Source organism: Grampus griseus (assembly GCF_964374135.1).
Source record: "Grampus griseus genome assembly, chromosome: 1".
Classification (NCBI taxonomy): Eukaryota; Metazoa; Chordata; class Mammalia; order Artiodactyla; family Delphinidae; genus Grampus; species Grampus griseus.
Window position 1 is genome coordinate 160,689,717 of NC_139017.1, and position 16,795 is coordinate 160,706,511.

The 16,795-nt window shown below is 39.5% G+C and overlaps 1 protein-coding gene across 9 annotated transcripts in view; it reads right to left on the reverse strand.

Moving 5' to 3' along the window:
* Positions 1-16,795, reverse strand: part of EPB41 (erythrocyte membrane protein band 4.1) — a gene marked incomplete at its 5' end in the record, with an annotated part of 199,219 nt that overhangs the window by 6,688 nt on the left and 175,736 nt on the right. For all 9 annotated transcript variants that reach the window (XM_082670196.1, XM_082670195.1, XM_082670194.1 and 6 more), the window contains one exon: positions 5,319-5,420. In XM_082670196.1, coding sequence (XP_082526322.1) covers positions 5,319-5,420 — 102 coding nt within the window. The remainder of the gene's footprint in view (positions 1-5,318; positions 5,421-16,795) is intronic.

The following is a 16,795-nucleotide window of genomic DNA, read 5'->3' on the forward strand; positions in this document are numbered from 1 at the left end:
AATCTGTAGATTGCTTTGGGTACTATAGTCATTTTCACAATATTCATTCTTCCAATCCAAGAACATGGTGTATTTCTCCATCTGTTTATGTCATCTTTGATTTCTTTTATCAGTGTTTTATAGTTTTCTGAGTACAAGTCTTTCGCCTCCTTAGGTAGGTTTATTCCTAGGCATTTTATTCATTTTGTTGCGATGGTAAATGGGATTGTTCCTTATTTTCCCTTTCTGATTTTTCCTTGTTAGTGTATAGGAATGCCAGACATTTCTGATTTTTTTTTTACATCTTTATTGGAGTATAATTGCTTTACAATGATGTGTTAGTTTCTGCTTTATAACCAAGTGAATCAGTTATACATATACATATGTTCCCATATCTCTTCCCTCTTGCGTCTCCCTCCCTCCCACCCTCCCTATCTCCTGATTTTTTTTTTTTATGTTCCTGATCTTAGCAGAAATGCTTTCAGTTTTTCACCATTGAGTATGATGTTTGCTGTGGGTTTGTCATATATGGCCTTTATTATGTTGAGGTAGTTTCCCTCTATGCCCATTTTCTGGAGAGTTTTTAATCATAAATGGATGTTGAATTTTGTCAAAAGCTTTTTCTGCATCTATTGAGATGATCATATGGTTTTTATTCCTTAATTTGCTAATATGGTGTACCACATTGATTGATTTGCGTATACTGAAGAATTCCTGCATCCCTGGGATAAATCCCACTTGATGATGGTGTCTGATCCTTTCAATATGTTGTTGGATTCTGTTTGCTAGTATTTTGTTCAGGATTTTTGCATCTATGTTCATCACTGATATTGGTCTGTAATTTTTTTTGTGATATCTTTTTCTGGTTTTGGTTTCAGGGTGGTGGTAGCCTCGTAGAATGAATTTGGGAGTGTTCCTTCCTCTGCAATATTTTTGGAGAGTTTGAGAAGGATCGGTGTTAGCTCTTCTCTAAATGTTTGATAGAATTCGGCTGTGAAGCCATCTGGTCCTGGACTTTCGTTTGTTGGAGGATTTTTAATTACAATTTCAATTTCATTACTTGTGATAGGTCTGTTTATATTTTCTAATTCTTCCTGGTTCAGTCTTGGAAAATTGTACCTTTCTAAGAATTTGTCCATTTCTTTGTGGTTGTCAATTTTATTGGCATATAGTTGTTTGTAGTAGTCTCTTATAATCCTTTGTATTTCTGTGGTGTCAGCTGTGATTTCTCCTTTTTTCATTTATTTTATTGATTTGCATCCTCTCCCTTTTTTTCTTGGTGAGTCTGGCTAAGGGTTTATCTATTTTGTTTATCTTCTCAAAGAAACAGCTTTCAGTTTTATTGATCCTTGCTACTGTTTTCTTCATTTCTATTTCATTTACTTCTGCTCTGATCTTTATGATTTCTTTCCTTCTACTCACTTTGGGTTTTCTTTGTTCTTCTTTCTCTCATTGATTTAGGTGTAGGGTTAGGTTGTTTATTTGAGATTTTTCTATTTCTTGAGGTGAGACTGAATTGCTATAAACTTCCCTCTTAGAACTGCTTTTGCTGCATCTCATAGGTTTTGGGTCACTGTGTTTTCATTGTCATTTGTTTTTATGTATTTTTTTATTTCTTCTTTGATTTCTTCAGTGATGTCTTGGTTATTTAGTGACACATTTTTTAGCCTCCAAGTATTTGTGGTTTTTACAGTTTTTTTTCCTGTAGTTTATTTCCAATTTCATAGCATTGTGGTCAGAAAAGATACTTGATATGATTTCAATTTTCTTAAATTTTCCAAGGCTTGATTTGTGACGCAATGTGATCTATCCTGGAGAATGTTCCATGTGCACTTGAGAAGAAAGTGTACTCTTCCACTTCTGGGTGGAATGTTCTATAAATATCAATTAAATCTACCTGGTCTATTTTATCATTTAAAGCTTGTGTTTCCTTAGTTATTTTCTGTTTGGATGATATGTCCATTGGTGTAAGTGGGGTGTTAAAGTCCCATACTATTATTGTGTTACTGTCTATTTCCACTTTCCTGGTTGTTAGCACTTGCCTTATGTATTGAGGTGCTCCTATGTTGGGTGCATAAACATTTATAATTGTTATATCATCTTCTTGGATTGATCCCTTGATCATTATGCAGTGTCCTTCCTTATCTCTTGCAACAGTCTTTATTTTAAAGTCTATTTTATCTGATACGAGTATTGATACTCTGGCTTTCTTTTGATTTCCATTTGCATGGAATATCTTTTTCCATCCCCTCATTTTCAGTCTGTACGTGTCCCTAGGTCTGAAGTGGGTCTCTTGTAGACAGCATATATATGGGTCTTGTTTCTGTATCTATTCAGCCAGTCTGTGTCTTTTGGATGGGGCATTTAATCCATTTACATTTAAGGTTATTATGTATGTTCCTATTACCATTTTCTCTTTTTTTAAATTTATTTATTTTATATATTTATTTTTGGCTGCGTTGGGTCTTCATTGCTGCGCACAGGCTTTCTCTAATTGTGTCAACAGGCTTCTCATTGTGGTGGCTTCTCTTGTTGCACAGCAATGGGCCCTAGGTGGGCAGCCTTCAGTAGTTGTGGTGTGTGGGCTCAGTAGCTGTGGCTCGAAGGCCCTAGAATGCAGGCTCAGTAGTTGTGGCGCACGGGCTTAGTTGCTCTGCAGCATGTGGGATCTTCCCGGACCAGGGCTTGAACCCGCGTTCCCTGCATTGGCAGGTGGATTCTTAACCACTGCACCACCAGGGAAGCCCCCTATTACCATTTTCTTAATTGTTTGGGGTTTGTTTTTGTGGGTCTTTTTCTTCTCTTGTGTTTCCCACCTAGAGAAGTTTCTTTAGCATTTGTTGTAAAGCTGGTTTGGTGGTGCTGAATTCTCTTAGCTTTTGCTTGTCTGAAAACCTTTTGATTTCTCCCTCGAATCTGAATGAGATACTTGCTGGGTAGAGTAATCTTGGTTGTAGGTTTTTCTCTTTCATCACTTTAAGTATATCCTGCCACTCCCTTCTGGCCTGCAGAGTTTCTGCTGAAAAATCAGCTGATAACCTAATGGGGATTCCTTTGTGGGTTATTTTTGGTTTTTCCCTTGCTGCTTTTAATATTTTTTCTTTGAATTTAATTTTTGTTAGTTTGATTAATGTGATTAATGTGTCTTGGTGTGTTTCTCCTAGGGTTTATCCTGTATGGGACTCTCTGTGCTTCCTGGATTTGGGTGACAATTTCCTTTCCTATGTTAGGGAAGTTTTCCACTATAATCTCTTGAAATATTTTCTCAGACCCTTTCTATTTCTCTTCTTCTTCTGGGACTCCTATAATTCGAATGTTGGTGCATTTGGTGTTATCCCAGAGGTCTCTGAGATTGTCTTCAATTCTTTTCATTCTTTTTTCTTTATTCTGCTCCTCGGCAGTTATTTCCACCATTCTGTCTTCCAGCTCACTTATTGATTCTTCTGCCTCAGTTATTCTGTTACTGATACCCTCTAGTGTATTTTTCATTGCAGTTATTGTGTTGTTCATCTCTGTTTGTTTTTTCTTTAGTTCTTCTAGATCTTTGCTTAACATTTCTTGTATTTTCTCAATCCGTGCCTCCATTCTATTTCCGACATTCTGGATCATCTTTACTATCATTACTCTGATTTCTTTTTCAGGTAGATTGCCTCTTTTCTCTTCATTTATTTGGTCTTGTAGGTTTTTACCTTGCTCCTTCATCTGTGACATATTTTTTTGCTGTCTCTTTTTTTAGTGGTGTGCGGGCCTCTCACTGTTGTGGCCTCTCCTGTTGCGGAGCACAAGCTCCAGACGCGCAGGCTCAGCAGCCACGGCCCATGGGCCCAGCCACTCCACAGCATGCGGGATCCTCCTGGACTGGGGCATGAACCCACGTTCCCTGCATTGGCAGGTGGACTCTCAACCACTGCGCCACCAGGGAAGCCCTGCTGTCTTATTTTTTATTTTCTTTTTTTTATGAGTGGGATTGTGTTCCTGTCTTACTGGTTGTTTGGACTGAGGCTTCCAACACTGGAGTTTGTAGGCTGTTGGGTAGAGCTGGGTCTTGGTGCTGAGATGAGGACCTCAGGGAGACCTCATTCTGATGAATGTTCCCTGGGGTCTGAGGCTCTCTGTTAGTCCAGTAGTTTGGACTCAGAGCTCCCACCGCAGGCACTTCAGCCCAACCCCTGGCTCATGAACCAAGATCCCACAAGCCCATGCCAGGCGGCAAAAAAAAAAAAAAAAGGAGAACAATAACAAAGTAAAAAATAAAATTAGACGAGGTAACTAACAGATATGTTAGAAAAAATATAAAAATAAAAATATAGATGAAACAACAACTGGAAGGTACAACAGAACCATAATAGTAAAAAAGAGGAGAAAAAAAGTGGAAAAAGGCCTTGGCTGTGGAGGGCGGGCCTAAGCAGGGGCGAGGTTTGGGTGGTGGGCGGGGCCTATGCTTAGGACCCACAGGGCTGGAAAAGGCCCTAGGAAGGAAGGAGGCATGGTGGGGCCTAGGCTCAACAGAACAGAAGGGGCCCAGTGCCTCCTGCCTCCTGCCTCTGGTCTCAGAGGGCAGTGAACCCCCTTGGCTTCCTGGGCTCGAGTGGGCGGGACAAACACCCTTTGCTCCTTTCCTGCTCCTCCGGTCCTGGAGGGTCCCTCCCACCTGCCTCTCCTGTTCTCTCCTGGCCTCCCTCCTACGACCCCAGGACCAACCCAGCCCAGAGGGGACCTCTGAGGGCGTAGGAGCCACCCAAGAGCCAGGCAGACTTCCCCGGCCCATTGGGCAGGGGAAACGCTGGGCATGCTCCCCCCTGACCTGAGACCCCGAGGGTCCCTCCAGGCATCGGAACCCCTCCCCCTTCTCAGCCACCCCTCAGGGGCGCTGGTCCTGTCCAGCCTCCACTTCTCCTCCCCCCTCAGTCTCACCACATCCTACCGGTTCGCTTGGGGGTTCTTCCCATCTCCTTGGGCATCAGGGTCCCACACCAGCATTCGGCAGGCACCCTAGTTGTGGGGAGACGCGAACTCTGCGTCTGACTTTTTAAACTGAATTTTTAGGCTGACCTCCACAGCCAGACAGGGGACTCACTGACCAGGGAGACAGATGAATGTGTAAAGAGAACAACCACATGTGACTTTAATGAGACCATGAAGTAGACAGGGATGCTCAGGGTCTCCCTGGGTTTATTGCTGGGGAAAGCAACAGGGCCTTTTCACCAGGGATACTGGGAAAAATTTGGCTCAGTAGGGAAGAAGCTGAAAACCCTTGCTTATGGACCAGGGTTCTTGCAGAGAGGCAGCAAGCTTGGCATGCCACTGGATTTCAGAAGGAATTTCTAGCTGTCTGTTACCTTGGTAATTTGAGTTGTGGTGGTGCTGCTGGTGGTCTCAGATGTGATGGTCTGAGCTGTCAGCAAGACTCCTGGGTCCAAGTCCCCGTTGCTGTCGTCAGTCTGCAGAAGGAGACACAAATCGTCACCATGCCCCTTAGGAAACCTCATGGGCAAATGTTGTAGATGCAGCTTTGCTCTGCAGCTGCACGTTCTAAAGCAAAAATCCAATTCCCTTACAGTAATCTCTTAATTAATAAAATTAATCCTCTGGGAACAAAGCTCCTTCTAAAATAGTTGGACAAGTCCAGTTTCCCCAGCATTGGGTCAGTGACAGGAGTGGATGAGAAAAAGGAGGCAGGAGTGTAACCACAGGTTCAACAAGAGTGACAATAGCTATGCACATGTATACAGCATTTTATAGCTCATAAATGGCTTTCAAAACTTTCTTTTTTGATGCTTACACAAGCCCTATGAATATAAATAGAAAAGGCAGAAGCTTATTAGCACTCCCAGGTAAGACTCAGGCTCAGAGAAAGCGAGTGATTTGCCCAAGGACTCAAAACTACTGGTATTGTACACTGACTCAGAGGGGCATTTAGAGAATTGCGATTATTTTCATAAAGAATTCTGCAGCAAGCAATGTGCTAGGTTACCATCCTTCTCCACCTCTTTATATAAGTCATTTGCATTATAAGCAGAGGCCTCCAACTTTTTTATGAGCAGGGCCACATTTCATTGAGGCAAAACTTTGAGATACTGTGGGGAGGGCAGAAGGAGGAGAAGAGAATTAGAAAAGAGAAGAGTCCCTGGCTGGATTCACTTCCAGGTAGGAATATGGACAAAACAAAGAGAGGGAACATGATTGTGTCACCTAAGTCTTTCATACACGTCACCCTCATACCAGGCATATTATTGGCTAGTTTACTAACACTTTCTTCAGCCCAGACATATTTATCTACCTTAGATTCAGACTCAGCTAACATTTATTGCACTTGTACTATATGCCAAGCACATAATGCAACTATTACCTCAATCACACCTCTCAGTATCTGAAGTAGGTACTCACTGTATATTATTATACTCACTGTATAGTTCAGAAAAGTGAGGTCCAGAGAGGTTAAATAATTTTCCAAAGGGATTTCCCTGGTGGCCCAGTGGTAAAGAATCCACCTTCTAATTCAGGGGATGCGGGTTCGATCCCTGGTCAGGGAACTAAGATCCCACATGCCACAGGGCAACTAAGCCCGTGCGCCACAACTACTGAGCTCATGCACCTCAACTAGAGAGCCCACGTGCAACAAACTACAGAGCCCATGTGCCCTGGAGCCTGCACACCACAACTAGAGAGAAGCCCATGTGCTGCAACAAAAGATCCAGTGTGCCACAACTAAGACCCAATGCAGCCAAAAACATAAAAGTAAATAAATTAATTAAATAAAAAGAAACCTTAAAAAAATAATAATTTGCCAAGGTTCTATGCTAATAAGTGCTTGAACTAGGACTGAGGGCAAAGACTTCCTGTCTGAAGATTGGGGTTCAGGTCCCAGCTCAGACAGTGGCTGGCTGTGGAACCTTGGGCAAGTCATTCTGACTTTTCTGAGCTTTAGTTTTCTCATTTTTATAACAGGCTACCCTGTAAGATGTGCTCTGCCTCCACTGTAGCACTGCTGTGAAGATCAAAAGAGATTTTAGAAATAAAAGCACATTATAAGTTGTTATTAAGAATTTGTGTGCCAATATATACACAATGGACTATTACTCAACCATTAAAAAGAATGAAATAATGCCATTTGTAGCAACATGGATGGACGTAGAGATTATCAAGTGAAGCAAGTCAGACAGAGAAAGACAAATACCATATGATATCACTTATATGTGGAATCTAAAAAAATGATACAAATGAACTTATTTATAAAACAGAAATAGGCTCACAGACATAGAAAACAAACTTATGGTTACCAAAGGGGAAAGGGTTGGGGGGAGGGATAAATTAGGAGTTTGGGATTAAAATATACACACTATTATATATAAAATAACCAACAAGGACTTACTGTATAGCATAGGGAACTATACTCAATACCTTGTAATAACCTATAATGGAAAAGAATCTAAAGAACAGATATATACATGTATGTATAACTGAATCACTTTGCTGTACACCGAAACACAACATTGTAAATCAACTATATGTCAATAACAATTTTTTTAATCCAAAAAAAAAAGAATTTGCGTGCCAAGAGGGCTAAACCTTTTTGAAAAGCTCCTTCTCTACTAACCCTAAGAATCTATTTTTTTCTACCTCCCTCCCACCCCCTTCCTCCTCCTTTTCTGTCTCTGAAGAAGGTGGAAGAGGGAGGAGACATTGTTATGATTTCCAACTTAACACTCTTTCCACATGGGGCCTCTTTTCTTACCAGTGTTTTCTCAAAATGGTACTGTAGCTTTCAGTTGCTTATAAAGTTAACCATCCCTTTATCCTATGACACAGCAGTTCCACTCTTAGGTGTTTACCCAAGATAAGTGAAAACATATGTCCACAGAAAGACTCGCACATGAATGTTTAAAGCAGCTTTATCCATATTTGCCCCCAACTGGAATCAACTCAACTGTCCATCAACAAATGAAAGGATAAACAAATTGTGGTATATTCATACAATGGAATACTACTCAACAATAAAAAACAGTGAACTATGGATTCATATAACATGGATGAATCTGAAAAACATGTTCAGACACAAAAGGGTATGACTGTATACTTCCATTTATATGAAGTCCAAGAACAGGTAAAACTAAGCTATGATAACAGAAATCAGAGCAGTGGCTGCCTAGAGGGATAGGGATGGACTGGCAAAGGCTATGAAGAAAGTTTCAGGAGTGATGAAAATGTTCTGAACCCAAATGTGTCTTGGTTACACAGGTAGATACATTCGTCAAAACCAATAAAAAATTGAACTCTTGGGCTTCCCTGGTGGCGCAGTGGTTGAGAGTCCGCCTGCCGATGCAGGGGACACGGGTTCGTGCCCCGGTCCGGGAGGATCCCACATGCCGCGGAGCAGCTGGGCCTGTGAGCCATGGCCGCTGAGCCTGCGCGTCCGGAGCCTGTGCTCCACAACGGGAGAGGCCACAACAGTGAGAGGCCCGCGTACCACAAAAAAACAAACAAACAAAAAACTGAACTCTTAACGTCTGTGCATATCACTGTATGTAAATGTTACCTCAGGTACACATACATGCACATATATGCAAACAGTAAAACCCTATTCTGGCTCCCCACCTCCTCTCGCCATGTCCCAAAATGTAGGAATTATGGATGGATTAAAAAAAGGTTCTCAGTCCGCCTGCCGATGCAGGGGACACGGGTTCGTGCCCCGGTCCGGGAAGATCCCACATGCCGCGGAGCGGCTGGGCCTATGTGCCATGGCCGCTGAGCCTGCGCGTCCGGAGCCTGTGCTCCGCTACGGGAGAGGCCATAACAGTGAGAGGCCCGTGTACCTCAAAAAAAAAAAAAAAAAAAAAGGTTCTCAGGTTTACTTGTCTGGAAAGATAATAAAAACACAAGCAGAAATAATTATAGTAAATAAACAATAACAATAGCAAATAATTATCTGGTGCTTATTATGTGCCAGGCACTTTTTCTACAAATTATTTACAGCATACTGCACTGAGCTTTTTCATTTACCAGTTTATCACGTAGATATTCCCAGCAGAAGCTTTTAAAAATAACTGTAAAGCATTACCTTAATGGGATGTACTATAATTTATTTAACCTGCTCCCTATTGAAGGACATTTAGATTGTTTCCATGGTAGTGACAACTTAATTTGAAATGCACATTGTGAAACTCACATTTTATGTACATTAACTCATTTATTCCTCTCAACAACCCTATGAGGTACAACTATTATTAGCCTCATTTTACAAATGAGGAAACTGAGGCACACAGTGATTCAGTAAATTGACTGCACACTAGTAAGTGATGGAGCAGGTTCAAACCCAGAAAATCTAATTCCAAAGTCAATACTTTTCCTCACTATACTCCACTGTCTAGTCAATAAGAAGTAATTTGTATCTTGGCTGACTGTCTTAGATGTATAACAATATAATATCTACCATTTTGGAATAGCCACTATGTGCCAGGCAAATATTATCTTTATCTCAGTGACCTTAAAAAGGTATTTTTCAGAAGAGAAGGCTAAGGCTCAGAGGTTAAGTGACTTGCTGAAGGTCATGAAACTAGCAAGTGTTGGAATGAAGATCCAGGTCTCTCTAACTCCAAAGCCCACATGCTTTATCTTGTACTTCATAATGCCTCTGTATTTCTCTTACATGCTAGGATATTTTAAAATGACTGCTTCCTTTCCCTTTTTTGTAGGGGCTATACTCAAACCAAACATGGGCTTCTGTGGTCAGGATGGCCCTAACAACTTTTTTAATAATTTACTTTGAACGATTAAAAACATTTTTTTTTGATATGCACATGCTACAAAATTTTAAATCTTTAAAATGGAGATCAATGAATTGTTGGTCTCCCTCCCACTCCTAACCACAGCCTGCATCCCAGGCCTCTTCATCCCAGGCCACCACTGGTGCTTTTTTGTTTTTGTTTTTCTAAGTACCCATTCAGAGTTAGTATATTCACATATAAGCCTATTCATACATAGCTGTACATACAACCCTTTTCCCTCCCATAAACAGTAGCATATTATTTATACCATATTGCACTGCATTTTTTCATTTACCGATTTATCACGTAGATTATTCCCATCAGAAGCTTTTTTTAATGGCTGCACAGAATTGCCTTAATTGGATGTACCATAATTTACAAACATGTTCCCTACTGATAGACAGTTAGGTTGTTTCCATGGTAGTGACAACTTAAAGGGTTCCCTCCCATCTGCAAGTACTTCTTTTCTAAACATCCTTGGCTCATTGTGTGCACAATCTTAAAGGAATGTCCCCAGACTTCCTTTGTAGTCCGCTTCACAGCCAAGTCCTTTTCATCCATCAGTGTCTCTCCTGACGCAGCTCTTTCTTCTTGTTTCCTCAGGCTACACCTCAGTTCTTCACAAGTAACCCCCCAGACTTCCCGTAGCCCTATTCCTGTCTCTAGGCAGCCTCTCCTTTAATAGGTGCAGCATACAGCTTTAGGAACCATCTTCCAAAACCATTGCTTTAATTAGGCCACTTTATCACCACTGCCAGAAAACTTGAAGCAATTTCTCATTATTTACCAAACTCAAATTCTACACTCTGGACCACAAGAGAGAGACACGGGAAGTATACTAATGTTAACTGAATGTCTATGAATGCACCAAGCGCTTTACTGACATCATTTCACTCCATCCTCCCTCAAATCTTGCAGTGGTATGTCGTATTATCCCCATTTTACACACAGGAAACAGAGGCTTACAGAGATGAGCGATTTGTTTAAAGTTATCCAGCTAGTACATGGTCGAGCTAGGATACAAATTCTACTTGTCTAATTGCAAAGCAAGTGCTTTTAATTGGCAAGTTACATGGCTTCCTAAAGGTGGATATCATCATCCAGTTTATGGTGATGTGAGGATTAACTGAAAGGATTCATGTGAAAACACCCAGCCAGAGCTCCATGTAGCTGTCTCCTTCCCATTATGCAGGCTTCAGCTAAAATGTCACTTTCTCAGAGGGGATTTTCATGACTATTCTAGCCCCAAAATAGCAACTTTTCATGTTATTCCACATTGTCTAACTCTTGATCCTATTTAATTTCTTTATAGCACTTATCACTGTCTGAAATTCATACATTTATGTGTTTTATTGCCTGTCTCTCCTGACTAGAATGTCAGTTCCAGAGCATAGGGCCTGTGTCCACCCTGTACACTGCTTTGGCCTAACATATAAATGCTCAACAAATACTGGTTGCAGTAATGAATTAACAGCTCAGTTTATAGAAGGAAAATTTTCTCTCAATTTTGGCATCTGTGAATAAGAAAGACAAGAAAAACAACTCAGAGGGCAGGCAGCAGAAGCAAGAAGAACAACAATCCTGCAGCCTGTGGGACAAAAGCCACATTCACAGAAAGACAGACAAGATGAAAAGGCAGAGGGCTATGTTCCAGATGAAGGAACAAGATAAAACCCCAGAAGAACAACTAAATGAAATGGAGATAGGCAATCTTGCAGAAAAAGAATTCAGAATAATGATAGTGAAGATGATCCAGGACCTTGGAAAAAGAATGGAGGCAAAGATCGAGAAGATGCAAGAAATGTTTAACAAAGATCTAGAAGAACTAAAGAACAAACAAACAGAGATGAACAATACAATAATTGAAATGAACACTACACTAGAAGGAATCAATAGCAGAATAACTAAGGCAGAAGAATGGATAAGTGACCTGGAAGACAGAATGGTGGAATTCACTGCTGCGGAACAGAATAAAGAAAAAAGAATGAAAAGAAATGAAGACAGCCTAAGAGACCTCTGGGACAACATTAAATGCAACAATATTCGCATTATAGGGGTCCCAGAAGGAGAAGAGAGAGAGAAAGGACCCGAGAAAATGTTTCAAGAGATTATAGTTGAAAACTTCCCTAACATGGGAAAGGAAATAGCTACCCAAGTCCAGGAAGTGCAGAGAGTCCCACACAGGATAAACCCAAGGAGAAACACGCCGAGACACACAGTAATCAAATTGGCAAAAATTAAAGACAAAGAAAAATTATTGAAAGCAGCAAGGGAAAAACGATAAATAACATACAAGTGAACTCCCATAACGTTAACAGCTGATTTCTCAGCAGAAACTCTACAAGCCAGAAGGGAGTGGCATGATATACTTAAAGTGATGAAAGGGAAGAACCTACAACCAAGATTACTTAGCAAGGATCTCATTCAGATTCTATGGAGAAATCAAAACCTTTACACACAAGCAAAAGCTAAGAGAATTCAGCACCACCAAACCAGCTCTACAACAAATGCTAAAGGAACTTCTCTAAGTGGGAAACAAAAGAGAAGAAAAGGATCTACAGAAAAAGCCTCCAAACAATTAAGAAAATGGTAATAGTAACATACATATCGATAATTACCTTAAACATGAATGGATTAAATGCTCTAACCAAAAGACATAGGCTTGCTGAATGGATACAAAAACAAGACCCATATATATACTGTCTACAAGAGACACACTTCAGACCTAGGGACACATACAGACTGTAAGGGGATGGAAAAAGATATTCCATGCAAACGGAAATCAAAAGAAAGCTGGAGTAGCAATACTCATATCAGATAAAATAGACTTTAAAATAAAGAATGTTACAAGAGACAAGGAAGGACACTACATAATGATCAAGGGATCAATCCAAGAAGAAGATATAACAATTATAAATATATATGCACCCAACATAGGAGCACCTCAATACATAAGGCAACCACACACAGCTATAAAAGAGGAAATCGACAGTAACACAATAATACTGGGGGACTTACCTCACTTACACCAATGGACGGATCATCCAAAATGAAAATTAATAAGGAAACACAAGCTTTATATGAAACAATAGACAAGATAGATTTACTTGATATTTATAGGACATTCCATCCAAAAACAGCAGATTACACTTTCTTCTCAAGTGCACACAGAACATTCTCCAGGACAGATCATATCCTGGGTCACAAATCAAGCCTCAATAAATTTAAGAAAACTGAAATCATATCAAGCATCTTTTCCAACCACAATGCTATGAGATTAGAAATCAATTACAGGGAAAAAAACATAAAATCACAAACACATGGAGGCTAAAAAATACGTTACTACATAACCAAGAGATCACTGAAGAAATCCAAGAGGAAATCCAAAAATATGTAGAGACAAATGACAATGAAAACACGATGATCCAAAACCTATGGGATGCAGCAAAAGCAGTTCTAAGAGGGAAGTTTATAGCTATACAAGCCTACCTCAAGAAACAAGAAAAATCTCAAATAAACAATCTAACCTTACACCTAAAGGAACTAGAGAAAGAAGAACAAACAAAACCCAAAGTTAGCAGAAGGAAAGAAATCATAAAGAACAGAGCAGAAATAAATGAAATAGAAACAACAGCAAAGATCAATAAAACTAAAAGCTGCTTCTTTGAGAAGATAAACAAAATTGATAAACCATTAGCCATATTCATCAAGAAAAAGAGGGAGAAGACTCAAAACAATAAAATTAGAAATGAAAAAGGAGAAGTTACAACAGACACCGCAGAAATACAAAGCATCCTAAGAGACTACTACAAGCAACTCTATGCCAATAGAATGGACAACCTGGAAGAAATGGACAAATTCTTAGAAAGGTATAACTTTCCAAGACTGAACCAGGAAGAAACAGAAAATACGAACAGACCAATCACAAGTAATGAAATTGAAACTGTGATTAAAAATCTTCCAACAAACAAAAGTCCAGGACCAGATGGCTTCACAGGTGAATTCTATCAAACATTTAGAGAAGAGCTAACACCCATCCTTCTCAAACTCTTCCAAAACATTGCAGAGGAAGGAAAACTCACAAAAACTCATTCTATGAGGCCACCATCACCCTGATACCAAAACCAGACAAAGATACTACAAAAAAAGAAAATTATAGACCAATATCACTCATGAATATAGATGCAAAAATCCTCAACAAAATACTAGCAAACAGAATCCAACAACACATTAAAAGGATCATACACGATGATCAAGTGGGATTTATCCCAGGGATGCAAGGATTCTTCAATATACACAAATCAATCAATGTAATACACCATAGTAACAAACTGAAGAATAAAAACCATAAGATCATATCAATAGATGCAGTAAAACCTTTTGACAAAATTCAACACCCATTTAAACTCTCCAGAAAGTGGACATAGGGGGAACCTACTTCAACATAATAAAGGCCATATATGACAAACCCACAGCAAACAGCATTCTCAATGGTGAAAAACTGAAAGCATTTCCTTTAAGATCAAGAACAAGACAAGGATGTCCACTCTCACCACTATTATTCAACATAGTTTTGGAAGTCCTAGCCACGGCAATCAGAGAAGAAAAAGAAATAAAAGGAATACAAATTGGAAAAGAAGAAGTAAAACTGTCATTGTTTGCAGATAAAGAATCCTAAAGATGCCACCAGAAAACTACTAGAGCTAATCAATGAATTTGGTAACGTTGCAGGATACAAAATTAATGCACAGAAATCTAATTAATGCACAGAAATCTCTTGCACTCCTATACAGTAATGATGAAAAATCTGAAAGAGAAATTAAGGAAACACTCCCATTTACCACTGCAACAAAATGAATAAAATACCTAGGAATAAACCTACCTAGGGAGACAAAAGACCTGTATGCAGAAAACTATAAGACACTGATGAAAGAAATTAAAGATGATATCAACAGATGGAGAGATATACCATGTTCTTGGATTGGAAGAATTAATATTATAAAAATGACTATACTACCCAAAGCAACCTACAGAGTCAATGCAATCCCTATCAAATTACCAATGGCAGTTTTTACAGAACTAGAACAAAAAATCTTAAAATTTGTATGGAGACACAAAAGACCCTGAATAATAGCCCAAGCAGTCTTGAGGGAAAAAAATGGAGCTAGAGGAATCAGACTCCCTGACTTCAGACTATACTACAAAGCTACAGTAATCAAGACAGTACGGTACTGGCACAAAAACAGAAATATAGATCAATGGAACAGGATAGAAAGCCCAGAGATAAACCCACGCATCTATGGACAACTAATCTATGACAAAGGAGGCAAGGATATACAGTGGAGAAAAGACAGGCTTTTCAATAAGTGGTGCTGGGAAATCTGGACAGCTACGTGTAAAAGAATGAAATTAGAATGCTCCCTAACACCATACACAAAAGTAAACTCAAAATGGATTCGAGACCTAAATGTAAGACCGGGCACTATAAAACTCTTAGAGGAAAACATAGGAAGAACACTCTTTGACATAAATCACAGCAAGATCTTTTTTGATTCACCTCCTAAAGTAATGGAAATAAAAACAAAAATAAACAAATGGGAACTAATGAAACTTAAAAACTTTTGCACAGCAAAGGAAACCATAAACAAGATGAAAAGACAACCCTCAGAATGGGAGAAAATATTTGCAAATGAATCAACGGACAAAGGATTAATCTCAAAAATATATAAACAGCTCATACAGCTCAAAATTAAAAAAAAAAACAACCCATCCAAAAATGGGCAGAAGACCTCAACAGACATTTCTCCAAAGACATACAGATATCCAAGAAGCACATGAAAAGCTGCTCAACATCACTAATTATTAGAGAAATGCAAATCAAAACTACAATGAGGTATCACCTCACACCAGTTAGAATGGGCATCATCAGAAAATCTACAAACAACAAATGCTGGAGAGGGTGTGGAGAGAAGGGAACCCTCTTGCACTGTTGGTGGGAATGTAAATTAATACAGCCACTATGGAGAACGGTATGGAGGTTCCTTAAAGAACTAAAAATAGAATTACCATATGACCCAGCAATCCTACTACTGGGCATATACCCAGAGAAGACCATAATTCAAAAAGGCACATGCACCCCAATGTTCATTGCAGCCCTATTTACAATAGGCAGGTCATGGAAGCAACCTAAATGCCCACTGACAGACGAATGGATAAAGAAGATGTGGTACATATATACAATGGAATATTACTCAGCAATAAAAAGGAATGAAATTGGGTCATTTGTTGAGACGTGGATGCATCTAGAGACTGTCATACAGAGTGAAATAAGTCAGAAAGAGAAAAACAAATATCGTATATTAATGCATATATGTGGAACCTAGAAAATGGTACAGATGAACTGGTTTGCAGAGCAGAAACTGAGACACAGAAGTAGAGAAAAAAACGTATGGACACCAAGGGGGGAAAGCGGCACGGGGTGGGAGTGGTGGTGTGATGAACTGGGAGATTGGGATTGACATGTATAGACCGATGTGTATAAAATGGATGACTAACAAGAAAAAATATATATATATATATATATATATATATTAAAAAAAAAAGAAAACTCAACACAAGCAACCCGAGCTCATTCAAATTACTAACAATGAAGGAGAAATATTACTAAAAGTAGGAAGTAAACAAAAATTTTAAGTACTAAATTCTTACATGATTTTAAATTTAATTGTAATAAATTGATTATAATTATTATAGCTGTTTCTTATTTACACTTTCAGGCGTGGTGCTCAAGTTGATTCCATACAGTACTGTATTTTATATAAGCTTTACAACAGAATCATCAAGTAGATACTAACATCATGTGGGTGGAGGTGGGGTGGCGGGGGCATCAGGGCTCACAGACATTCAACCACTTGTTTAAGTTAGCAAATGAAGAAGCTGGGACCTGGGGCTTCCCTGGTGGCACAGTGGTTAAGAATCCACCTGCCAATGCAGGGGACACGGGTTCGAGCCCTGCTCCGGGAAGATCCCACATGCCGCCCTGGTCCGGGAAT